The 26,947-nt window shown below is 44.1% G+C and overlaps 1 protein-coding gene across 1 annotated transcript; it reads left to right on the top strand.

Annotated features, from left to right (window-relative positions):
* Positions 1-155: 155 nt before the first annotated feature.
* LOC123158282 (uncharacterized) lies at positions 156-26,751 on the top strand. Its single transcript, XM_044576336.1, has 4 exons — positions 156-426; positions 24,707-25,318; positions 25,805-26,114; positions 26,325-26,751. Exons 1-4 carry the CDS (start codon positions 156-158, stop codon positions 26,749-26,751), a joined length of 1,620 nt encoding a protein of 539 aa, XP_044432271.1.
* Positions 26,752-26,947: the final 196 nt, after the last annotated feature.

Raw genomic sequence — 26,947 nt, 5'->3', positions numbered from 1 at the left:
GGCATATTTCTTTCATATATCACCACCATTCCCGCCGCAGATCTGTAGGAGGTTGTTGTAGCCACACTGCGGAGGAGGAGGATGCACCACCACCAGCGACTCGAAGAAACCGCCTCGGTGAAAGACATGCAACAACCATCCATAGGTAGGCTCGGATGCGCGTCCTGAATGTCTGCGCACTGCACAAGGGCCCCGTCAAGCCAGAGCAGCCCACTGAAAGGGATCCAAGAGCGCATTCATCCACCAAGAACCGTGCGGAAGAGACTCGGGTCCGCGCGAGGAAGACATGTCCCATCACCGCCGACCACTTGTGGGGTTTGCCGGCGACCTATGCCGGTGGCGGCGAGGGAGGGAGGGTGGAAGAGGGGCCATGGCGGTTGCGAGTAGGTTTCCCTGAGCCGACGTTGCAACTTACAACACTTGACAGTAAGCTAATTTCTGCTTATGTAATGGAGTACAATTAGTGTACTGACGGTTGTCACAAGGGTGAGATTCATGCAAACCAAAGGAAGGCAACCAGGCGATGGAAAGGCTTCTAAAAAACACTGATGGGAAAGAAGCAATTCTGCTTCCAAGTGCATTCCTAGGCAAATTTTTTAGTCTGTTGTTCTTTGAATAGCCATGCTAAATCCGGCTACCTGTGCCGGTGGCAGCGAGGGATGGAGGGTTGAAAACGGGTCAGCGTGGTTGCAGGTATGTTTCCCCCGAGCCACCCCTCGCAACTTACAACACTTGACAGTAATCTAATTTCTGCTTATGTAATGGAGTACAATTAGTGTAATGAGGGTAGCCACAAGGGTGAGATTCATCCAAACCAAAGGAAGGCAACCAGACCATGGAATACGCTTCTAAAAACACTGATGGGGAAAGAAGCAATTCTGCTACAAAGCGCATTCCTAGGAGACTTTTTTAGTCAGTTGTTTCTTGACTAGCCATGCTGAATCACTAATTGATGCAAACAATAAGAGATTGTTTATCTGTTCTGCGATGTGATTTATATTTTTGTAGAAATGTAGGAAAAAGTTGTGTGCAATAGACCTAAAGTGATCTGACCCTTTTTTCGTTGGGTATATTTTGTACCTTTGTGTTCATTAGTAAATGCGCACGTGCAATGCACGTTAATATTTTAGCAATATATTAATTGCATGCGGATAATAGGTATGCTATTGTTTTGTGTTTTAGTTCTGTGATTAGTGCAATATTTGGTATGATATTAATTGCACGTTAAACACGTTGAACACTCACCATTGGAGCAGTCTAGGTCGTTGGATTGACTTAGTGTAATGACCGAGATCAGTTGAATCTGCCCTTTGAGTCTTTTTATATTGGTATAGATGTACTTCAGAGCCAACCTTCTAGTGTTGGTGTTCTAATCGCTGAATGCACCGCTCCCATCTTGATGCTAGAAATTAGCCAAGGCGCCGGACGGATCCATATTTGTTCGTGAGTATTGTAGAAGTGCACATTTGATACTATAGCTAGCTGCTTGAGTGTAATTCATTATCAGGTTCTGTAGTCCGCGGTTTCAGACCTGTACAAATTCCTTGAGTAATATGCATTTTAACCTTTCAAGTACAACTAGTTCTTAAAGGACTTGAGGCTTCCTGTTCCGGAACAAGTCATGCCACAAAGGAAGTATTCTCTCCGTTCACTATTTAAAATGTTCAAACTTTTTTTTTGAATCGAGTATATATAGATGCATTTTAGTGTGTTCTTTAAACTCATTTCAGTTTGTTTGTAGTCCATATTGGGATATTTATGAAATCTTATATTAATAAACAGAGGGAGTACTTTCTTTTGTTCAAGTTGGTGGCGAATTAATCGCGTGTGTGCTTTTTTTTTCTTTGCAAGTGTGCTTGAAGTATGAATTAAATAATCCTCTTTATTTGCCTACCCTCTACTTGCTCTTCTTATTTATGCCAGTCCTCCTCATCGTCTCTCTGATCTCTAACCACATGTTAGTTCTAACACACATTCTTCTGTTGCTCGGTCTATCAATTAAACAAGACAACCATAATGATGAAGGCTGATTTTACCTTTTTCTAGCAGGTTGTCCATTAGTTTGGCTTGGAAGGCATCGGGACAAAGCATATCCCTTTGCCCCTTTGATAGTCCATGTCCAGTCACAACAACCGTTGTTTATACTAGCTTCTGACTACTACTAGGACACAATGGAACAAGTGCATTTGCGTTCTGGATTTCTTGGGGGCAATGGACTGGCGCATATGCTAAAAGAAGAACCAGTCTCGTGTTGGCGTATCTTTTTGTTTCAGTTTTACTGAATGTAAAGATAGGATTCATGCCAAGGCATTGTGTTTCTTTTTTCTTTTTCTTTTTTTTTTGGTGTTGGGCAGAAAAACAATCATGAGAGGGAGACTTGCATGCCAGCAGCCCAAGGCCATGTGCTACGGCTAGGCACTAGCCAGTATTAAGAACATCACCTGTATTTTTATGTAATCGTTGTGCATTCCTTAGGAAAAACATGGTGTGCATTACTTATGTCCAAACAAAGCATGTACAACAACCCAGTACTTGCAAAATGGATAGGCAAGAAACAACTGGTAAATAACAACTAGCGTAAGGAGAGAGTTAAGAGGAAATTAACATATGTTATTATCATAAAGGAGTGGTGCAAGACTCATTTATCATTTATGCAGAACTCCGTCTGTGGGATGAGCAAGGGTTTTGTTCTCAAGGCCTAGAACAAAAGTAAACATTCCATTCCCTATAGCAATTTCAATGAATTCACCTCCTTGGTAGGTGTTCCGTCCAAGGCCAGATTTGCAAAATTATTATTTATGGAAACCAAAGATAAGTCGTTGATCACTTCAAGATAAAAGAGGTATTTCAAAGGGAATGAGAAATTCACTATGAAGCAAAACTACACACTTGTGAAGGATATGGGTGTTGTTCGCTCTAGGTTGACTTCCACCCTCTTCGGAGTATCCAGCTACAGTATGTAATTGATTGTTTGTCTCTGAGCAGAAGAGCAGGCAATGAGGCAGGTGAGACTGCATGGTGATGGGCGGTTTCGTCAGCTTCTCTAGGTGTGCCAAGTCCACAGGGAGACCCAAGAGCTAGTGGCAAGGACGGAGACATGTGCAATTCAATGTACTAGCATTATCATTTCTCTGCACTTAATTTCTAGCTTTTAATTACTCATGCTCTTGTTCAAAGTTTCTAGCAACACACATTTAGTTAATTTCAACCGAGTTTTCTCGATACACATTTAATAATGTCATGTCATCGATACACCCTATAGCATAAAGATTTTCTCATTTTATTTATGGACGATAACACACGAACCTATTGTGTTAACATCTATCGATCTGATTGAATATTAGACTTTGCTTTGGTTGAGCATTGTTTTGTCCACTTTTCTCCAGATTCCTGCCACCATTGCCTTTACCCCCTCACTTCAATACACTTCAATTGTACTCTCATCAATTTTTACTCGCTCTAGGATCCTATGCTTGATGTATGACTTGACTAGATCATGATGGCGCGCGTTGCCGCGCCCGTCTATTTCTACAGTTGACCGGTAGGAAGTATAAATATGTAAAGGTGCAAAACATTCAAAATAATTAGCATAAACTAATCCATATGTTGGTCAATAAGTGATAATTGGCACAAATCAAAGTACGTATTGCGATGCATGTGTGTCTCATTGAAAGAATGATAGAAATATGTGAGAATATAAGAATTTGGACAGTCCAGATATTTAATAAAATATGAATTGTTAACACTACACTTGGATACCAAATTCAAATATAGAAATCAGACAGCAAAAGACAAATTATAACAATAGTAACTTTGAAGAGGGACATTAAGCATATGGAGATTCATCTCCTAGTTGTAGGAATGGAATTAACTTTTAAGAGTCAAGTGTGATGAAATACATGAAAAGATATACAGTGAAAATTGGATGTCATTCTTCCCAATATCAACTCGCTAGGAGGATCTTACAAAGAAAAAGTTTTATGTACCTTGCTTCCCTTTGAATCTTTGTGTAATCTACCATCAAATCATCTCCAATCGCAGATTATGCATTAGTTAGTGCATTTAATCTGCACACAATGCCATTCATTCTCAACATAGATTGCTCAACTTCGGATGATATTACCACAAAGCTTAATAATATATTAATGTCTCAAACCGGCGCATGTACTTACAAACAGTACTTGGGTTAATGAATGGGCTCAACTTATCTATGCTCACACAAATGCTTCTTTTAGAGTCCTTGGGAAGAGAATATACAAAAAGAATAATGGAACAGAACAAACTATTCTTTTGTTACTGTGTCTCCTCGTTAGAAGGAAAGGTTTCAGATATGTATCAATGAGATGAGTAATTATACAACTAAGATTCATGAAATAAAAAATCTGAGAAAATATGAGATTGCACGTTTTCAGAGATATATAGCTCAGTTTAACAGGGTAGGCAAAGTTCCTTGCAATTAGTTCATAGAATGTTCAACTATCTCACTTGGTCAAGAAAAGCAACCTAACTTGATGTTTTCAAGCTCTCAATTATTGGACATTGTCATTAGTGAATAATAACACAAAAAATTACAAAGTGAAAGTCGGCACAGCCAACAGGAAAAAAGTCATGTGCTCATCTCCATACCTGTACCTGTACGCTGAACAATCTAATAAAAATGCTTTCTGGTTTTTCTTCAGAGGATGTGCCACTCCTGATCAACAAAACATTGATTTTGGTGGTGCATAAGTTATCTCACCTTAGAGCATATGCACTGCTGATAGGTCTAAAAATAAATAGATGTTTTTCCTCTCCCTCCATGGAGTTGCAGCACCTTCATGAAACATTAAGGAAGGCCTACAACACCAGCAGTAGCAGGCTAGCAGCTACATACGGTGCAAATTTCACTTCAATGCTACCAGTATACATTCCAAAAGGCCAGTGGATAAAGAAAATGTGGAAAACATGCAATCAATTCTTAATGTTTAGATCTGTAAATATGAGTGGCACCAAAGCTATGATCAAAGCAGCTTGAGGAACATGTGTTAGGCAGAGCACTGAATATGTTGCATATATCAGACCAAGCACATGGCAGAATACCTCGTCGATGCAGCGCCCTACCCTTGGCGCTAGGAGCATGGCTTAGGAGTCAGGCTCCTTGATGTTGCCGCTTGAGGAGAAGCCACTGCCCATCTCACCGGCATAGCCGTTTCTTCTAGGGCAGGCCGGCCAGCTGTCGGGTTCTCGTTCTCCTTGGCAAAGAGCAGTGTAGGTACAATATGTGATTATTTTGGAAGTAAAATCCTATCGCCTAAATGTGATTATTTTGGGTGTAATGACTTGAATCATTTCATGGGTGCAAATGTTACTTCTCCTCCCTCATCTACTTTAGTATCTTACTCCACTTTCTTTCTGATTGTACATCTAAGGTGAACGCAAATCAGATTGTTGATCTAAAAAAACACAAATCAGATTTTTTTTTTTTTAGGAAATGCTATGAATAAACAGAGGAGGTAAGCATCCATTCTCAAAGTTACTACTCTCTAGGCAGCGGGAGGCTGCTGCTGGTTCTCAGAGCTGCCCGGCTCGTGTTATTGCTTCAGTGCTTCTCGTCACGCCTTATGGCCTTCTGCTCGAGGAGTCTAGTTAGGCCTCGAGCTGGACGATGTCGAGGCGTGTCAACTCAGTCGGGAACTCGAAATAGCCTGCACCTCCAACAAGGATGAGTTACGACCTCTGCCAATTATCCCTACCATCTGTTTCAGATGTAAAATAAATGAGCATACGTTGCAGAAAAAGGATTTCACATTTGAGAAGGAGGCTCACCAAGAGTGAAACAATCCTAAGCCAGTTCACCCTGCAAGCGAGGAAGAGGAGGTCTGACGGGCTGCCGGCGGCGTATGAGAGTGCCCGTGGCCATCGTGCAGCGCGTGGCTAGAGGAAAGGATGGTAGACTTATCTCTACCTACGCGAGCCCCGGTGGTGCAATCCGACCGTCCAGGTAAGATCGACCGTGAAACTGCAGGTTAGAAGGAGAAGGCCTGCGCGAATCAACCTGTGGTTGAGATGGTTAGGTGGACAATGGTATCCCCAACCCACCAGGGTTCAAATCCTGGTGCTCACATTATTCCTAGATTTATTTCAGGATTTCCGGCGATGCGCAAAAAAAAGAAGAGAAGGCCTCTGCAGGTAGTTCTGCGGAGTAGCAGCCCTTTTTACGTAGGCCCTGCCGGCCCTTCCGGCCTCACACAAGTGAAAGAGGCCCAATGAACTGTTGCACAACGATGGAAAGATCTTGTTCGTTCGTAAGAGGATCCAATGGCTGACGTTCTGAAATCGCTGAGAGGGCTCGTTGGTGGCTCTGTTATATTATATTGTTTCTTAATTACCCGAGAACGGCGATAGAGAGCACGGGCACGCGCGCTCCCGCTAAGTGGACCAATAGAGCAAGACCGGATTGGTGGGCCTCTTCGGGTAGACGTACACATGCAGATGAGCTTACTGTCGATACATACGGCTCGATCATGTACGTGACGGACGCAGTTCCGTCCAGACAACGGCGTACACCGGTTACGGCGCAGCAGTTAGTTTTTTCCCCAAACCCTAAAACCCTGGCGGCGCCGGTGGTGATTAGGGTTTGACGTGGATTCGACTTTGCCCACCGACTCGTCGCCGGTGCAAGAGAGAGCGGAAGAGACAAGTGCTCCAGGCTCATGGCTGCGCCTAGCGCCGCGGGCTTGGGGGAGGGGAGCGATCGCCAGGCGGGCTGCGCCGCCAGGAAGAAGCTTGAGGAGGCGTTGGGGAAACTTGACATATCCGAAGAAGAGGCTACTCCTCTGATCCTCGACGATCGCGTCGAGGGAAGGCCGGCGAAGTGGCTTTTGGCCGGGAAGGTGCTCCATCGGAACCATCTTCATATCCAGACCATCACTAATGCGCTTCGGCCGGCATGGGGCAACCCGCGTGGTTTGCAGTTTCGATCAGCGGGCGTCAACGTGTTTGTAGCAGAATTTGAGAGACGATCGAGTTGGACCTCATCAGGCCGCATGCATTCATCAAATTCAGCCAGCACCATGGCGTTCTTACTGATGTGCCATGGCGAGCCACTCCAAACCCTATAACCTAAGGGATGAAGTGTGGTGGATGCCGATCGCTAAGCAGATGGATAAAAACGCCCAATTTGTAAAGTTTGATCATAATGGTGGCTTTCTGCGAGCAAGGATATCCATTGAGGTAGATAAGCCTTTGAGAAGGTGGATCTTAATCGAGTTTGCCAGGAGAAAGAAGATGGATGCATATTGTTGGAAATATGCCCTAGAGGCAATAATAAAAGGATTATTATTATATTTCCTTGTTCATGATAATTGTCTTTTATTCATGCTATAATTGTATTATCCGGAAATCGTAATACACGTGTGAATACATAGACCACAATACGTCCCTAGTAAGCATCTAGTTGACTAGCTCGTTGGTCAACAGATAGTCATGGTTTCCTGACTATGGACATTAGATGTCGTTGAAAACGGGATCACATCATTAGGAGAATGATGTGATGGACAAGACCCAATCCTAAGCATAGCACAAGATCGTGTAGTTCGTTTTGCTAGAGCTTTTCCAATGTCAAGTATCTCTTCCTTAGACCATGAGATCATGTAACTCCCGGATACTGTAGGAGTGCTTTCGGTGTACCAAACGTCACAACGTAACTGGGTGACTATAAAGGTGCACTACAGGTATCTCCGAAAGTGTCTGTTGGGTTGACATGGATCGAGACTGGGATTTGTCATTCCGTATAACGGAGAGGTATCACTGGGCCCACTCGGTAGTGCATCATCATAATGAGCTCAAAGTGACCAAGTGTCTGGTCACGGGATCATGCATTACAGTACGAGTAAAGTGACTTGCCGGTAACAAGATTGAATGAGGTATTGGGATACCGACGATCGAATCTCGGGCAAGTAACATATCGTCTGACAAAGGGAATAGTATACGGGGTTGCTTGAATCCTCGACATCGTGGTTCATCCGATGAGATCATCGATGAGATCCGTTGTTGGTTATTGACCGGAGAGCTGTCTCGGTCATGTCTGCATGTCTCCCGAACCCGTAGGGTCTACACACTTAAGGTTCGGTGATGCTAGGGTTGTATGAATATGAGTATGCAGCAAACCGAATGTTGTTTGGCATCCCGGATGAGATCCCGGACATCACTAGGAGTTCCAGAATGGTCCGGAGGTAAAGAATTATATATATGAAGTGTTGTTTCGGCCATCAGGAAAGTTTCGGGGTCACCCGGTATTGTACCGGGACCACCGGAAGGGTCCCGGGGGTCCACCGGGTGGGGCCACCTATCCCGGAGGGCCCCGTGGGCTGAAGTGGGAGGGGAACCAGCCCCTAGTGGGCTGGTGCGCCCCCCCCCCTTGGGCCCCCCTTGCGCCTAGGGTTGGAAACCCTAGGTGGGGGGGCGCACCACTTGCCTTGGGGGGCACTCCACCCCCTGGCCGCCGCCCCCCTTGGGAGATTGCATCTCCCAGGGCCGGCGCCCCCCCTGGGGGCCTATATAAAGGAGGGCAAGGGGGAGGGCAGCCGCACCCTGTGTGTTGGCGCCTCCCTCCCCCTGCTACACCTCGTCCTCCTCCCGCAGCAGCTTGGCGAAGCCCTGCCGGAGTTCTGTTGCATCCACCACCACGCCGTTGTGCTGCTGGATCATCATCAACCTCTCCTCCCCCCTTGCTGGATCAAGGAGGAGACGTCATCCGCTCCGTACGTGTGTTGAACGCGGAGGTGCTGTCCGTTCGGCACTTGGTCATCGGTGATTTGAATCACGGCGAGTACGACTCCATCATCACCATTCTCTTGAACGCTTCCGCACACGATCTACAAGTGGTATGTAGATGCAATATCTCTCCTATCACTTGTTGCTTAGATGAACTCATAGATGGATCTTGGTGAAACCGTAGGAAAAATTTTAATTTTCTGCAACGTTCCCCAACAGTGGCATCATGAGCTAGGTCTATGCGTAGTTCTCTATTGCACGAGTAGAACACAATTTTGTTGTGGGCGTAGATCTTGTCAACTTGCTTGCCGCTACTAGTCTTATTTATCTTCAATGGTATTGTGGGATGAAGCGGCCCAGACCGACCTTACACGTAAGCTTACGTGAGATAGGTTCCACCGACTGACATGCACTAGTTGCATAAGGTGGCTAACGGTGTCTGTCTCTCCCACTTTAGTTGGAGCGGATTCGACGAAAAGGGTCCTTATGAAGGGTAAATAGAAGTTGACAAAATCACGTTGTGGTTATTCGTAGGTAAGAAAACATTCGTGCTAGAACCCAATTGCAGCCACGTAAAAGATGCAAGAACAATTAGAGGACGTCTAACTTGTTTTTGCAGCAATTGTCATGTGATGTGATATGGCCAGAAGTTGTGATGAATGATGAATGATATATTGTGATGTATGAGATCATGTTCTTGTAATAGGAATCACGACTTGCATGTCGATGAGTATGACAACCAGCAGGAGCCATAGGAGTTGTCTTTATTTTTGTATGACCTGCGTGTCATTGAAGAACGCCATGTAAATTACTTTACTTTATTGCTAAACGCGTTAGCCATAGAAGTAGAAGTAGTCGTTGGTGTGACAACTTCATGAAGACACGATGATGGAGATCATGATGATGGAGATCATGGTGTCATGCCGGTGACGAAGATGATCATGGAGCCCCGAAGATGGAGATCGAAGGAGCTATATGATATTGGCCATATCATGTCACTACTTTATATAATTGCATGTGATGTTTATTATGTTTATGAATCTTGTTTACTTAGAACGACGGTAGTAAATAAGATGATCCCTTATAATAATTTCAAGAAAGTGTTCCCCCTAACTGTGTGCCGTTGCTAAAGTTCGTCGTTTCGAAGCACCACGTGATGATCGGGTGTGATAGATCCTTACGTTCACATACAACGGATGTAAGACAGTTTTACACATGCAGAAACACTTAGGGTTAACTTGATGAGCCTAGCATGTACAGACATGGCCTCGGAACACAAGAGACCGAAAGGTCGAACATGAGTCGTATGGAAGATACGATCAACATGGAGATGTTCACCGATGATGACTAGTCCGTCTCACGTAATGATTGGACACGGCCTAGTCGACTCGGATCGTGTAACACTTAGATGACTAGAGGGATGTCAATCTGAGTGGGAGTTCATTGAATAATTTGATTAGATGAACTTAATTATCATGAACTTAGTCTAAAACCTTTGCAAAATATGTCTTGTAGATCAAATGGACAACGCTCATGTCAACATGAACTTCAACGCGTTCCTAGAGAAAACCAAGCTGAAAGATGATGGCAGCAACTATTCGGACTGGGTCTGGAACCTGAGGATCATCCTCATAGCAGCCAAGAAAGATTATGTCCTAGAAGCACCGCTAGGTGAAGCACCAATCCCAGAGAACCAAGATGTTGTGAACACTTGGCAATCACGTGCTGATGGTTACTCCCTCGTTCAGTGCGGCATGCTTTACAGCTTAGAACCGGGGCTCCAAAAGCGTTTTGAGCGACACGGAGCATATGAGATGTTCGAGGAGCTAAAAATGGTTTTTCAAGCTCATGCCCGGGTCGAGAGGTATGAAGTCTCTGACAAGTTCTATAGTTGTAAGATGGAGGAAAACAGTTCTGTCAGTGAGCACATACTCAAAATGTCTGGGTTGCACAACCGCCTGTCCCAGCTGGAGATCAACCTCCCGGATGAGGCGGTCATTGACAGAATCCTTCAGTCGCTCCCACCGAGCTACAAGAGCTTTGTGCTGAACTACAATATGCAGGGGATGGTGAAGACCATTCCTGAAGTATTTTCAATGCTGAAGTCAGCAGAGGTTGAAATCAAGAAAGAACATCAAGTGTTGATGGTCAATAAGACCACTAAGTTCAAGAAGGGCAAGGGTAAGAAGAACTTCAAGAAGGACGGCAAAGATGTTGCCATGCCCGGTAAGCCAGTTGCCGGGAAAAAGTCAAAGAATGGACCCAAGCCTGAGACTAAGTGCTTTTATTGCAAAGGGAAGGGTCACTGGAAGCGGAACTGCCCCAAATACTTAGCGGACAAGAAGGCCGGCAACACTAAAGGTATATGTGATATACATGTAATTGATGTGTACCTTACCAGTACTCGTAGTAACTCCTGGGTATTTGATACCGGTGCCGTTGCTCATATTTGTAACTCACAGCAGGAGTTGCGGAATAAAAGGAGACTGGCGAAGGACGAGGTGACGATGCGCGTCGGGAATGGTTCCAAGGTCGATGTGATCGCCGTCGGCACGCTACCTCTACATTTACCTACGGGATTAGTTTTAAACCTCAATAATTGTTATTTAGTGCCAAGTTTGAGCATGAACATTGTATCTGGATCTCGTTTGATGCGAGATGGCTACTCATTTAAATCTGAGAATAATGGTTGTTCTATTTATATGAGAGATATGTTTTATGGTCATGCCCCGATGGTCAATGGTTTATTCTTAATGAATCTCGAACGTAATGTTACACATATTCATAGTGTGAATACCAAAAGATGTAAAGTTGATAACGATAGTCCCACATACTTGTGGCACTGCCGCCTTGGTCACATTGGTGTCAAGCGCATGAAGAAGCTCCATGCTGATGGACTTTTAGAGTCTCTCAATTATGAATCATTTGACACATGCGAACCATGCCTCATGGGCAAAATGACCAAGACTCCGTTCTCCGGAACAATGGAGTGAGCAACCAACTTATTGGAAATCATACATACTAATGTGTGTGGTCCAATGAGCGTTGAGGCTCGCGGAGGATATCGTTATGTTCTCACTCTCACTGATGACTTAAATAGATATGGGTATGTCTACTTGATGAAACACAAGTCTGAGACCTTTGAAAAGTTCAAGGAATTTCAGAATGAAGTAGAGAATCAACGTGACCGTAAGATAAAATTCTTACGATCGGATCGTGGAGGAGAACATTTAAGTCATGAATTTGGTACACACTTAAGAAAATGTGGAATCGTTTCACAACTCACGCCGCCTGGAACACCTCAACATAACGGTGTGTCCGAACGTCGTAATCGCACTCTATTGGATATGGTGCGATCTATAATGTCTCTTACCGATTTACCGCTATCATTTTGGGGATACGCTCTAGAGACAGCTACATTCACTTTAAATAGGGCACCGTCTAAATCCGTTGAGATGACACCATATGAATTATGGTTTGGGAAGAAACCTAAGCTGTCGTTTCTAAAAGTTTGGGGATGCGATGCTTATGTCAAGAAACTTCAACCTGAAAAGCTCGAACCCAAGTCGGAAAAATGCGTCTTCATAGGATACCCTAAGGAAACCATTGGGTATACCTTCTACCTTAGATCCGAAGGCAAGATCTTTGTTGCCATGAACGGATCCTTTCTGGAAAAAGAGTTTCTCTCGAAAGGAGTAAGTGGGAGGAAAATAGAACTCGATGAAGTACTACCTCTTGAACCGGAAAGTAGTGCAGCTCAGGAAAATGTTCCTGTGGTGCCCACACCGACTGAAGAGGAAATTAATGATGATGATCAAGGTACTTCGGATCAAGTTGCTACTGAACTACGTAGGTCCACGAGGACACGTTCCACACCAGAGTGGTATGGCAACCCTGTCCTGGAAATCATGTTGTTAGACAACGGTGAACCTTCGAACTATGAAGAAGCGATGGCGGGCCCAGATTCCAACAAATGGCTAGAAGCCATGCAATCCGAGATAGAATCCATGTATGAAAACAAAGTATGGACTTTGACTGACTTGCCCGATGATCGGAGAGCGATAGAAAACAAATGGATCTTTAAGAAGAAGACGGACGCGGATGGTAATGTCACCATCTATAAAGCTCGACTTGTCGCTAAGGGTTATCGGGAAGTTCAAGGGATTGACTAAGATGAGACTTTCTCTCCCGTAGCGAAGCTTAAGTCCGTCCGAATCATGTTAGCAATTGCCGCATACTATGATTATGAGATATGGCAGATGGACGTCAAAATGGCATTCCTTAACAGTTATCTTAAGGAACAGCTGTATATGATGCAGCCGGAAGGTTTTGTCGATCCTAAGAACGCTAACAAAGTATGCAAGCTCTAGCGATCCATTTATGGGCTGGTGCAAGCATCTCGGAGTTGGAACATTCACTTTGATGAGATGATCAAAGCGTTTGGGTTTATGCAGACTTATGGAGAAGCCTGCGTTTACAAGAAAGTGAGTGGGAGCTCTGTAGCATTTCTCATATTATATGTAGATGACATACTTTTGATGGGAAATGATATAGAATTCTTGGACAGCATTAAGGCCTACTTGAATAAGTGTTTTTCAATGAAAGACCTTGGAGAAGCTGCTTACATATTGGGCATCAAAATCTATAGGGATAGATCGAGACGGCTCATAGGTCTTTCACAAAGCACATACCTTGATAAGATTTTGAAGAAGTTCAAAATGGATCAGTCCAAGAAAGGGTTCTTGCCTGTATTGCAAGGTGTGAGATTGAGCTCGGCTCAATGCACGACCACGGCAAAAGATAAAGAAGAGATGAGTGTCATCCCCTATGCCTCAGCCATAGGATCTATTATGTATGCCATGATGTGTACCAGACCTGATGTAAACCTTGTCGTAAGTTTGGTAGGAAGGTACCAAAGTAATCCCGGCAAGGAACACTGGACAGCGGTCAAGAATATCCTGAAGTACCTGAAAAGGACAAAGGACATGTTTCTCGTTTATGGAGGTGACGAAGAGCTCGTCGTAAAGGGTTACGTCGACGCTAGCTTCGACACAGATCTGGATGACTCTAAGTCACAAACCGGATACGTGTATATGTTGAATGGTGGGGCAGTAAGCTGGTGCAGCTGCAAGCAGAGCGTAGTGGCGGGATCTACATGTGAAGCGGAATACATGGCAGCCTCGGAGGCAGCGCATGAAGCAATTTGGGTGAAGGAGTTCATCACCGACCTAGGAGTCATACCCAATGCGTCGGGGCCGATCAAACTCTTCTGTGACAACACTGGAGCTATTGCCCTTGCCAAGGAGCTCAGGTTTCACAAGAAGACCAGGCACATCAAGCATCGTTTCAACTCCATCCGTGAAAATGTTCAAGATGGAGACATAGATATTTGCAAAGTACATACGGATCTGAATGTCGCAGATCCGTTGACTAAACCTCTTCCGAGAGCAAAGCATGATCAACACTAGAACTCTATGGGTGTTCGATTCATCACAATGTAACTAGATTATTGACTCTAGTGCAAGTGGGAGACTGTTGGAAATATGCCCTAGAGGCAATAATAAAAGGATTATTATAATATTTCCTTGTTCATGATAATTGTCTTTTATTCATGCTATAATTGTATTATCCGGAAATCGTAATACACGTGTGAATACATATACCACAATACGTCCCTAGTAAGCCTCTAGTTGACTAGCTCGTTGGTCAACAGATAGTCATGGTTTCCTGACTATGGACATTAGATGTCGTTGACAAAGGGATCACATCATTAGGAGAATGATGTGATGGACAAGACCCAATCCTAAGCATAGCACAAGATCGTGTAGTTCGTTTTGCTAGAGCTTTTCCAATGTCAAGTATCTCTTCCTTAAACCATGAGATCGTGTAACTCCCGGATATCGTAGGAGTGCTTTGGGTGTACCAAACGTCACAACGTAACTGGGTGACTATAAAGGTGCACTACAGGTATCTCCGAAAGTGTCTGTTGGGTTGACACGGATCAAGACTGGGATTTGTCACTCCGTATAACGGAGAGGTATCACTGGGCCCACTTGGTAGTGCATCATCATAATGAGCTCAAAGTGACCAAGTGTCTGGTCACGGGATCATGCATTATCGTACGAGTAAAGTGACTTGCCGGTAACGAGATTGAACGAGGTATTGGGATACCGACGATCGAATCTCGGGCAAGTAACATACCGTCTGACAAAGGGAATAGTATACGGGGTTGCTTCAATTCTCGACATCGTGGTTCATCCGATGAGATCATCGAGGAGTATGTGGGAGCCAACATGGGTATCTAGATCCCGTTGTTGGTTATTGACCGGAGAGTCGTCCCGGTCATGTCTGCATGTCTCCCGAACTCGTAGGGTCTACACACTTAAGGTTCGGTGACGCTAGGGTTGTATGAATATGAGTATGCAGCAAACCGAATGTTGTTCGGCGTCCCAGATGAGATCCCGGACGTCACGAGGAGTTCCGAAATGGTCCGGAGGTAAAGAATTATATATAGGAAGTGTTGTTTCGGCCATCGAGAAAGCTTCGAGGTCACCCGGTATTGTACCGGGACCACCGGAAGGGTCCCGGGGGTCCACCGGGTGGGGCCACCTATCCCGGAGGGCCCGTGGGCTGAAGTGGGAGGGGAACCAGCCCCTAGTGGGCTGGTGTGCCCTCCCTTTGGGCCCTCCCTGTGCCTAGGGTTGGAAACCCTAGGTGGGGGGGTGGGGCGCACCACTTGCCTTGGGGGGCACTCCACCCCCTTGGCCGCCGCCTCCCTTGGGAGATTGCATCTCCCAGGGCCGGCGCCCCCTGGGGGCCTATATAAAGGAGGGCAAGGGGGAGGGCAGCCGCACCCTGTGTCTTGGCGCCTCCCTCCCCCTGCTACACCTCGTCCTCCTCCAGCAGCAGCTTGGCGAAGCCCTGCCAGAGTTCTACTGCATCCACCACCACGCCGTTGTGTTGCTGGATCATCATCAACCTCTCCTCCCCCCTTGCTGGATCAAGAAGGAGGAGACATCATCCGCTCCATACGTGTGTTGAACGCGGAGGTGCTGTCCGTTCGGCACTTGGTCATCAATGATTTGAATCACGGCGAGTACGACTCCATCATCACCGTTCTCTTGAATGCTTCTGCACGCGATCTACAAGTGGTATGTAGATGCAATCTCTCTCCTATCACTCATTGCTTAGATGAACTCATAGATGGATCTTGGTGAAACTGTAGGAAAAATTTTAATTTTCTGCAACGTTCCCCAACACATATGACATTCAATATGAACAGCTTCCCTACGTTTGTTTCTCCTGTGGTAGATTAGGGCACTCGGAACTATATTGTGCTACTCCGGGCTCACGCGATGACAAGGATGAGCTGCCGTTTGGTTCTAAACTCTGTGCGCCGGATGATGCAAAGAAGGCGCCGGTCAGCGACAATTCCTCCAGGGATACAAAGTCTCAAAGCAAGCCAACCGCGAGGAACTCTAGCACTAACAAGGAACCTGGGGTGGAAGTGACATCTCCTAAGAAGACACTAGTAGAAAAAGGACCTAATATGTGAAACATTAGTACCGGTTGGCATATGAGCCGGCACTAATGCTCCCATTAGTGCCGGTTCAAATGACTTGGCGGGAGGTGACCTTTAGTACCGGTTCTTTGGGAATCTTTAGTATCAGTTCGTGCCACGAACCGGTACTAAAGATGCTGGTGCCCGGCCAGCACCTTTAGTATCGGTTTGTGGCACGAACCGGTACTAAATAGGTTGTGGCAGGCGCTATTTTTAGTCCCACCTCGCTCCCCTAACAAGAATTTGACCACCTTAAGTATGTTATTTCTCAAACCATCCCAAGCATTTGGTCTTCATTAAACTCTATGTGTAGGATCTGTGGCTGCAATAGGAGTCTTCGCCGATTCTTAAATCGGTGGTAGATTCCTATTGACGATTTAGATTCTATACAAAAGATCGTTGATGATCAATGTATTTTTTATATGTACTTCTGTGTAGCAGTAGCGCGCGTTTTGGCTGAAAGGCGGTACTGATCAATGTATTTTTTCTGCGTTCAGATGCACAATTTAAAGAAGAAGAAGAGGAGGAGGAGGAGGAGGAGGAGGAGGAGGAAGAAGAAGAAGAAGAAGAAGAGGAGGAGGAGGAGGAAGAAGAAGAAGAAAGAAGAAGAAGAAGAAGAAGAAGAAGAGGAAGAGGAGGAGGAAGAAGAAGGAGAAGAGGAGAAGAAGAAGAGGAGAAGGAGGAGGAAGAAGAAGAAGAAGAAGAAGAAGAAGAAGAAGAGAAGAAGAAGAAGAAGAAGAAGAAGAAGAAGAAGAAGAAGAAGAAGAAGAAGAAGAAGAAGAAGAAGAAGAGGAGGAGGAGGAGGAGAGGAGGAGGAGGAGGAGGAGGAAGAAGAAGAAGAAGAAGAAGAAGAAGAAGAAGAAGAAGAAGAAGAAGGAAAAGAAGAAGAGAAAAGAAGAAGAAGAAGAAGAAGAAGAAGAAGAAGAAGAAGAAGAAGAAGAAGAAGAAGAAGAAGAAGAAGAAGAAGAAGAAGAAGAAGAAGAAGAAGAAGAAGAAGAAGAAGAGGAAGAAGAGGAAGAAGAAGGAGGAGAAGAAGAAGAGTAGGAGAAGGAGGAAGAAGAAGAGGAAGAGAAGAAGAAGAAGAAGAAGAAGAGAGAAGAAGGAGGAAGAAGAGAAGAAGAAGAGAGGAGAGGAGGAGAAGAAGAGAGGAAGAAGAAGAAGAAGAAGAAGAAGAAGAAGAAGAAGAAGAAGAAGAAGAAGAAAGAAGAAGAAGAAGAAGAAGAAGAAGAAGAAGAAGAAGAAGAAGAAGAAGAAGAAGAAGAAGAAGAAGAAGAAGAAGAAGAAGAAGAAGAGAAGAAGAAGAGGAGAGAGGAGGAGAGAGGAGGAGGAGGAGGAGGAAGGAGGAGGAGGAGGAGGAGGAAGAAGAAGAAGAAGAAGAAGAAGAAGAAGAAGAAGAAGAAGAAGAAGAAGAAGAAGAAGAAGAAGAAGAAGAAGAGAGGAGGAAGAAGAAGAAGAAGAAGAAGAAGAAGAAGAAGAAGAAGAAGAAGGAAGAAGAAGAAGAAGAAGAAGAAGAAGAAGAAGAAGAAGAAGAAGAAGAGAAGAAGAAGAAGAAGAAGAAGAAGAAGAAGAAGAAGAAGAAGAAGAAGAAGAAGAAGAAGAAGAAGAAGAAGAAGAAGAAGAAGAAGAAGAAGAAGAAAGAAGAAGAAGAAGAAGAAGAAGAAGAAGAAGAAGAAGAAGAAGAAGAAGAAGAAGAAGAAGAAGAAGAAGAAGAGAAGAAGAAGAAGAAGAAGAAGAAGAAGAAGAAGAAGAAGAAGAAGAAGAAGAAGAAGAAGAAGAAGAAGAAGAAGAAGAAGAAGAAGAAGAAGAAGAAGAAGAAGAGGAAGAAGAAGAAGAAGAAGAAGAGGAAGAAGAAGAAGAAGAAGAGGAAGAAGAAGAAAGGAAGAAGAAGAAGAAGAAGAGGAAGAAGAAGAAGAAGAAGAAGAGGAAGAGGAGGAAGAAGAAGAAGAGGAGGAGGAAGAAGAAGGAGAAGAAGAAGAAGAGGAGGAGGAGGAGAAGGAGGAAGAAGAAGCAGAAGAAGAAGAAGAAGAAGAGGAGGAGGAAGAAGAAGCAGAAGAAGAAGAAGAAGAAAGAAGAAGAAGAAGAAGAGGAGGAAGAAGAAGAGGAAGAAGAAGAAGAAGAAGAGGAGGAGGAGGAGGAAGAAGAAGAAGAAACTACTCAGAAATAAATAGAAGAAAATAAATAATGCAGAAAAGGAAAAAAATTATATAAAGCAAAAATATTCACAAAGAAAAACTAAATACAGCAAAAAAACTACTCAGAAATAAATAGAAGAAAAAAATAAAGCAGAAAAGAAATAACTATATAAACAAATTACTCAAAAATAAATAGGAGAAAAAATAAATACTATTCAGAAAAAAATAGAAGAAAAAAATAAAGCAGAAAAGGAATAACTATATAAAAAATTACTCAAAAATAAATAGAAGAAAATAAATAATGCAAAAAAAAAATATATAAAGCAAAAAAATTCATGAAGAAGCTAAATACAGCAAAAAAAACTATTCAGAAATAAATAGAAGAAAAAAATAAAGCAGGAAAGAAATAACTATATAAAAAATTACTCAAAAATAAATAGAAGAAAATAAATAATGCAGAAAAGAAATTTTTTATAAAAAACATGTTGGGGCGCTGTCCGGTGGGCCTGCCAGACCTTGGGTGTGCAAATACATGCCCAGTAGGGCCATCAGGCTCACAGGGCAGCGCGTCCTAGTTAGGCCCAGAAGCCTGCTATATAGAGGAGTTCACAAGGGCAGCCGCGGCTGGGTTTATAAACCAGTGCGGCTGCCCTTCGCTCGGCGAGGTGGGACTAAACGTAGTGCACTGCGGGTGGCAGCGCACGGGCATTAGTACCGGTTGGAGGCTCCAACCGGTACTAATGTGTTGCCCTTTAGTACCGGTTGGAGCCACCAACCGGTACTAAAGGCCCTCGTTTCCCGCCGCTTGGGCTGGCCAAAATTGGCCTTTAGTACCGGTTGGTGGCTCCAACCGGTACTAAAGGCCCATCCTATATATACTACACTTACGAAAAATCAGTTATCGTCGCCACTAATTCGTTCCACTTCTCGCGCGCGCGAGTCTCGATCTCGACGACGCCGACCGCCGCGCCGCCGTGCCGTCGCCCTCGCCGCCCCCGCCGCCCGTCGTCGTCGTCGCCGCGCGCCCCCGCCGCCCGTCGTCGTCGCCGCCCCCGCCGCGCCCGGTCTTGTCGCCGTCCCCGGCCGCCGCCGGCCCGTCTCGTCGCCGTCCCAGGCCGCCGCCGCCCGTCTCGTTGCCGTCCCCGGCCCCCGCCGCCCGTCGTCGCCGCCCCCGCCACCCGTACGCGCCCGGCCCGCTCCACACACACACGCGCATACACACACATACACACACACATACACACAGACACACACACAGACACACTACACACACACAAACACACGCACACACACACTACACGTACACTACACATGCATGTACGTATGTACACACATATACACACACACTACACACACACATATTTTTTTACTTATTTTCTGTTTTCTAATGTTTAGATGAATTAGAACTATTTAGTTTATTTTTAGAATGTTAGAAATGTTATGTTAGATCGATCTAGTTTATTTTTAGTAAATGCTTTGTTGAACTAGTTGAATTAATATATAGAACTAGTTTATTTTTAGTATATGCTTAGTTTGAACTAGTTGAATTAATATAACTAGTTTATTTTTAGTAAATATTTAGTTGAACTAGTTGAATTAATATATATAGAGAATTAGTTTATTTTTAGTAAATGCTTAGTTGAACTACTTGAATTAATATATATATATATAGAACTAGTTTATTTTTAGTAAATGCTTTGTTGAACTAGTTGAATTAATATATAGAACTAGTTTATTTTTAGTATATGCTTAGTTTGAACTAGTTGAATTAATATAACTAGTTTATTTTTAGTAAATGTTTAGTTAAACTAGTTGAATTAATATATATATAGAGAACTAGTTTATTTTTAGTAAATGCTTTAAACTAATTGAATTAATATAACTAGTTTATTTTTAATAAATGCTTAGTTGAATTAATAGAAGTAGTTGAATTAATTGAATTAGTAAGTGATTAATGTTTCGCCTAATATGAACATAGAAAATGTCGTCTGACGACGGAAAAAATTTCATTATGTGTGAATACTGTGAAGACCAGCGTGGCCAGTGCGACAGAAATTTCCTTATTGATGGTAGGCGATTCAGCATCAAGCTGGATAGACTTTCGAATTCAATACAGTAAGTCAAAACAACAAGTCTGTTTTCGTAATTAAGCATGACTTATATATGCTTCATTTGTCTGACTTATAATTTTTAATTTTCACTATTCTGCTAGCACATCCCGTGCCATGCAAGAATTTTTGTCTTGGATAAGATAGGTTTCAAAGATATGGAAACTATGAAGGTAAAGAGAGCTTACCTGAAAACTGAGCATGATGGTTATACTTTCAACGTCAAAGTATACAATGCACACACGTACACCTATTTTGAATGCAAAACTTGGCAAGCACTATGCAAGGCTTATGCATTTGAGCCTGGTATGGTTATCACCTTTGATATTCGTCCGGAAGATGATATTGAAGGTAATAGAGACATATGGGTCGATGTGCAGACGCCTCCAGTTCTACCATTATGTGAGTTCTTCTCAACTATATTTTTGTCTTTGATATTGCTTATTCAAAAATAACTGACAACTAATTTCTATTGACAGCTTATCTCCATTCAACCAAACATGTCCGGCGCTTGGTAGACAGGACCTACTACTGTCCCGGAGCTGAACTAAACTGCGAGGAGATAAGTCATTATGTTTCATGGCTTGAGGATCTTCATACTGTCAAGACAAATTTTCTTCCTGCACTTAGAAATGTTAGTACTCAAAACGTGCGACCAATAGTGATGGTATTGAACTACGGTCACATCTATTTAGGAATGATGGTAAGATATTTACTATTTGTCCTCAGTGCATATTTTGCATACATAATTTTTTTGCTAAACTTTCATTGCTAAGTATATTAATTAAGTACTATACAATGTTCTTCAACAGGGACTCCCGATGACAGTTGTGCCTCAGGGGATCGAGACTAAAGGTCAGATGTCAATTGTTAGCTTACGGCCAAGATATCCTGCATTGCACATGAATGCATTCAGGATTTCTAGAAGCGATGAATGCTTAATAGTGAAAGATTGGAGGAAAATTGTTAATGATCGCAGAGAAGTACTAGGGGGCAGCAATGAGAAGCGCAGCCCACGATTAGGAGACAGGTTCATCGGCATGCTCCAGTATGATCAATCAGGAGAGCTATACATGTTCTATGCTATTTTACCAGAGAGAGAGTAGCTAGCAGGAGTGATTTAGCTAGTTCTTCATGCTGCTCTTAATTAGTACTTGTCCTTTCATGTCCGTGTTCTTCGTTCTGAACTTAAGTGATTTGCTTTTGTGGTGTTATATATGAACGCTTATAATATCATGACAATCATGTTGAACTCGATCGATAATATTTTTGCTTCTGGTACAAGTGAATGTTTCTTCTTTAAGCTAGTAGTGCTGGTGGTGATTAGATAGCTAGTTAATTATTATATCATTTAATGAAAGAAACCGCAGATTAGTTTCAGCTGGATGGATCTTACCTAAGTGATCAAGTATATGCCATATCCGTATATATTATAGTTGATCAAGTATAATATGGATATGGCATATACTCTAGCTAGCTAGCTAGTAGATATATCCAATAATGCATCCAGTCGAAACTAATCTGCGGTACTTTCACCTAATGATTTAACAACTCATTATAATGTAAAACAATCACTAAATTAAATTGAAAACACAAAATTAAAGAAAAATTAAAAAAACACCCAAACATTTAGTACCGGTTGGTGTTACCAACCGGTACTAATGCCCTCCACGCAAACGGGTCTGGCTCGTGCCACGTGGTGGCACTTTAGCGCCGGTTCGTGACGAACCGGTACTAAAGGGAGGGGACCTTTAGTCCCCACTCTTTAGTGCCGGTTGGCGAACCGGCACTAAAGCCCATTACGAATCGGCACTAAAGGCCGGTTCTGCACTAGTGAGAACAAGCAGCCATAGAAGCGGAAAGATGCCCCTCATCAGGTATATAAACACGTGGCTAAAACCTTGTTGCTTACGGATGGGAGCTCAGGTGCTGCAGTGGGGGATGGGGGAGCGACCATCATGGACCCAACCACAGCTAGCAACGATACAGAGGGAGATGACTTTACTCGTGATACAAAGAAGAAGAAGCCCACACCTGATAATTCGGCAGAGACCGCGCTGCGGTCCTGCCAATCACAATGAGTGTACTAAGCTGGAACTGCCAGGGGCTTGGGAACCCCGAGGCAGTTCGGGAGCTTCATAGTATCGTGAAGCTGGAAGGCCCCTCCCTTCTCTTTGTAATGGAAACTAAAATCAATGCCAAAAGAGTTGAGGATCTAAAATTTAGCTGGGTTTTGCAGGCAGTTTTGCAGTGGACAGTGTTGGCCTTAGTGGCGGCATAGGTCTTTTCTGGTCCAGAGATGTGACCGTGGATTTGAAGAATTTCAGTAAGAATCATATTGATGTACTGGTACATAGCAATAATCAAAACGCTTATGTTTGGCGTTTCACGGGTTTTTACGGAGCACCGCGAGTGGAAGAGCGACACCACAGTTGGCGGTTCTTGCGTACTTTACAACATTCCCCATAGTGCTTGGTTGTGCATGGGATATTTTAACGAAACTTTGTATGCGTGTGAGCATTTCAGTAGAGCGGCTCGGTCTGAAGCTCACATGAGATCCTTCAGGGAGGTTGTGGATGATCTATCTTTCCAAGATCTAGGCTGGTCTGGTACGGCTTATACGTGGGACAATCATCAAATGGGAGAAGCAAATGTCAAGTCACGGCTAGATCGAGCTTTTGCGAATGAGGAATTTCGATAGTATTTTCACCATATACGGGTGCGTCATCTGCCTTCAGTTGAGTCTGACCATTGTTTTGTGTTAGCAGAAATCAAAGAGGTATTGTCGGATCGTCCGAGGGCAAAGAAACAATTCCGTTATGAAAATGTATGGCAAACTCATACTGATTATGACCGTCTCGTTGAGCAGACTTGGCGGGGCATACCACACTCTCCGGGCCTCCAAGGCATTGCATCGGCACTTGGTACCTTGCAGGCAACCCTTGAGCCATGGAGTTTGAAGGAATTTGGGTGTTTGGTGCGTACTGTCAGACAACTTCAACAACGACTGAATCGTGTTCGGTGTCAGACTATAGGCACTAGGCCTTCGGATGAGGAGAAAAGCATTATAAAGAAACTGAAAGAGGCCTTGCTTCAAGAGGAGATTTGGACTCGACAGCGTTCGAGAGTTCTGTGGCTCCGAGAGGGTGATCATAACACATCATATTTCCAAGCGCAAGCAGCTCAGCGCCAACGTATGAATAAGATCTCAGATCTTCGCCGAGCGGATGGCACGATTTGCGCTAGTGGAGATGAGGACAAGGTGGAGGTTCAGAACTTTTACCAGCGACTCTATGAATCACAGGGTTTGGTGGATCCTCAGCTACTGTTATCACATGTGCCAGTTAAAGTGACACAAGCGATGAACATAGAACTTTCCAAACCCTATACCCCGGAGGAAGTCAAAGTGGCACTGTTTCAGATGGCTCCTTCGAAGGCACCCGATGTTGATGGTTTTACTGCAGGTTTTTATCAGCGTCATTGGGATCTACTTGGTAATGCTGTAACCGAGGCAGTACTTGATTTTCTCAATGGAGGGGAGCTACCAGCGGGACTGAATGACACGTCTATAACTCTGATCCCAAAGGTTAGACACCCCCAATCGATATCACAGTACCATCCTATTGCACTCTGCCCAGTTTTGTATAAGATTGCTGCTAAGGCAATCACCAATCGTTTGAGATGCTTTATGGATGAGATTATTAGCGAAGAGCAAAGCGCTTTCGTACCCGGACGCCTCATTACGGACAATGTGCTTGTAGCTTATGAAAGCGTACATACAATGAGGAGGAGGAAGAAGGGCAAAAACTATTCATGTGCGGTCAAGTTAGATATGATGAAAGCATATGATCGTGTTGAGTGGCATTATCTCGAAGCTATACTAGTTCGGCTGTGCTTTTGTATGAGCTTTGTTAGATTGATATTGAAGTGTGTCTCCTCGGTGCGCTTTTCGGTGCGGGTTAACGGTGAACTTTTACCATACTTTACACCATCCAGAGGTTTCCGACAAGGTGATCCAGTTTCACCATTTCTTTTTCTGCTATGTGCGGAAGGATTTTCCTCGCTGTTGAAATATTACAGTGGAGTTGCCATAGACATAGGTCTGAGGGTGAGTTATAGATCACCATGGGTCACACATTTATTATTCACAGATGACAGTTTGATTTTTATCAATGCAAGTAACCCAAGTGCTCTTAGACTCAATGAGATTCTCCGGATTTATGGAGAGGCTTCGGGACAAAGTGTTAATCGTGACAAAAGCTCTGTATACTTTAGTACTAACACTCCTGATTCGCTGAGGCAGGTTCTGCAAGCAACTTTAAACATCCATGTGCAAGCTTTCAGTGAGAAATACCTGGGGCTCCCAACTGCTGTGGGTAGAATTACAAGTGGCACTTTTGATCATATCAGTGAAAGAGCTCGTGGGAAGATACAAGGCTGGTCGAAAAAATTATTGGCGTGTGCAGGTCGGGAAACACTACTCAAATCTGTTATTCAATCAATTCCTACTTATCCAATGAGTACTTTTCTTCTGACCAAGAAAGTTGGTAAGAGTCTTACTTCACCAATGGCCAGGTATTTTTTGAGTAGTTCTCTTGACAAGAGATCTCTGCATTGGGTGTCCTGGAAGGAGCTAGCTACACCTAAGTGCAAGGGTGGGATGGGGTTTAGAGACCCGCATCTTTTTAACCTTGCTATGTTGGGCAAACATGGTTGGCGATTCCTCACCAACCCCAATTCCCTCTGTGCAAGAGTTTTGAAGGGTCGTTACTTTCCTGACAATGATTTCATGAATGCTACTATACCCAAGTCAGCGTCGGCCACTTGGAGGGCGATCATGGCAGGAAGAGAATCCCTACGGGCAGGACTGATCTATCGAGTAGGCGATGGTTCTTCCATATCTGCCTGGAATGATAAGTGGATCCCAGGTACAAATTCTATGTCTCCTATCTCCCGACCCCAACATACTACCATTGAGCGTGTGTCAGAGCTGATTGATACATCTAATTGGACGTGGAGACAAGACCTTGTTCGTTACAACTTCATTGAGCCTGATGTTGAAGCAATATTGAACATCCCTATTCAGCAAGGAGGTGGAGATGATTTTCTTGCATGGGCATTCGAAAGATCGGGGAACTACACTATGAAGTCGGCGTACCGTGCTCTCGTGACTCAGAAAGAGCGTGTTGCTCTAGAGGAAGGGACAGCTACCGGAACCTCAGAGGATAATACACAGTTGTGGAAATCCCTATGGAAATTGAATGTCATTCCGAAGGTGAGAGTGTTTTGGTGGAGGGTCCTTCGTGGAATTCTCCCGGATGAAACCACTCTTAACTATCGACATATTGCAGAGATTCGTCGATGCAAAGTTTGTTTGGCTATGGATGAAAAATTGGAGCATGCGCTCATACACTGTTCACATGCAAAACCCTTCTGGGAGGAAGCGGCTGCATGGTTCGGCCTAAGATTGCCCCGGCTTCATCCAGACTCATGGGCACGTGATATCACATGTGATCCCAGATTCATAGATGATGACCGTGCCAAGATCACCACGATAATGTGGTCTATATGGCACTCCCGAAACCGGATCAAACATGGAGAGGAGGGCAGGAATCCTACGGCTACGCTCAGGGCCACTAAGGAGGCGGTCGCTCTTCTTCATCTACCACGGAAAGATGCGATGATCTTACCTGGTTTTGGCTGGAGACCACCTGATGATGGTGTTGTAAAGATCACCACGGATGGAGCGCTAAATTTTGCTGATGACAGGGGCGGTGCGGGAGGGATGGCTCGATCCTCTTCGGCGTTCCTGGGAGCTTGGTGCAAGCCATACTTGGGTATCTCTGATCCCTTAATCATGGAGGTTTTGTCACTGCGAGACGGAGTTCGGTTTGCTTCTCTCCGAGGCTTCTCTCATGTGATAATGGAAACTGATTGCTTGGAGATGGTGATGCTCTGGACCACTCGCCACAATTCTCGTTCAGCTGTGGCTCCTTTATTATTAGAGATAGGAGAGCTATGTAATAATTTTACTTTGTTCGAAATTCAGCATGTAATCAGGTCAGCTAACGTTCCAGCGCATCTCTGTGCAAAGCGTGCTTGCACTTTGAATGTGACCGATAGCTGGTTTGACGAGACCCCTAGCTTCTTAGTGACCAGTCTATTGGCTGATTGTCCTAAGAATGCCTTCATATGAATAAAGCTCTCTGATTTCCCTGCAAAAAAAAAGACAACGGCTTACACATAATGGAGAAAAATAAATGCCAGCCCAGGTCCACCACAAGTCCCGCTGCCCACCTCCCGCCTCCAATGACCGAAAAGAAAAACCCATCATTTCGAGTGATCTGCAGCGCCATCAACAAAGACGAGAGCTCATGGCGACGGCGGCAATG

Source organism: Triticum aestivum, chromosome 7B (genome assembly GCF_018294505.1).
Source record: "Triticum aestivum cultivar Chinese Spring chromosome 7B, IWGSC CS RefSeq v2.1, whole genome shotgun sequence".
In the NCBI taxonomy this organism is placed as follows: Eukaryota; Viridiplantae; Streptophyta; class Magnoliopsida; order Poales; family Poaceae; genus Triticum; species Triticum aestivum.
Note: the sequence above shows the minus strand (reverse complement) of the source record. Positions and strands in the feature narration are given on the sequence as shown.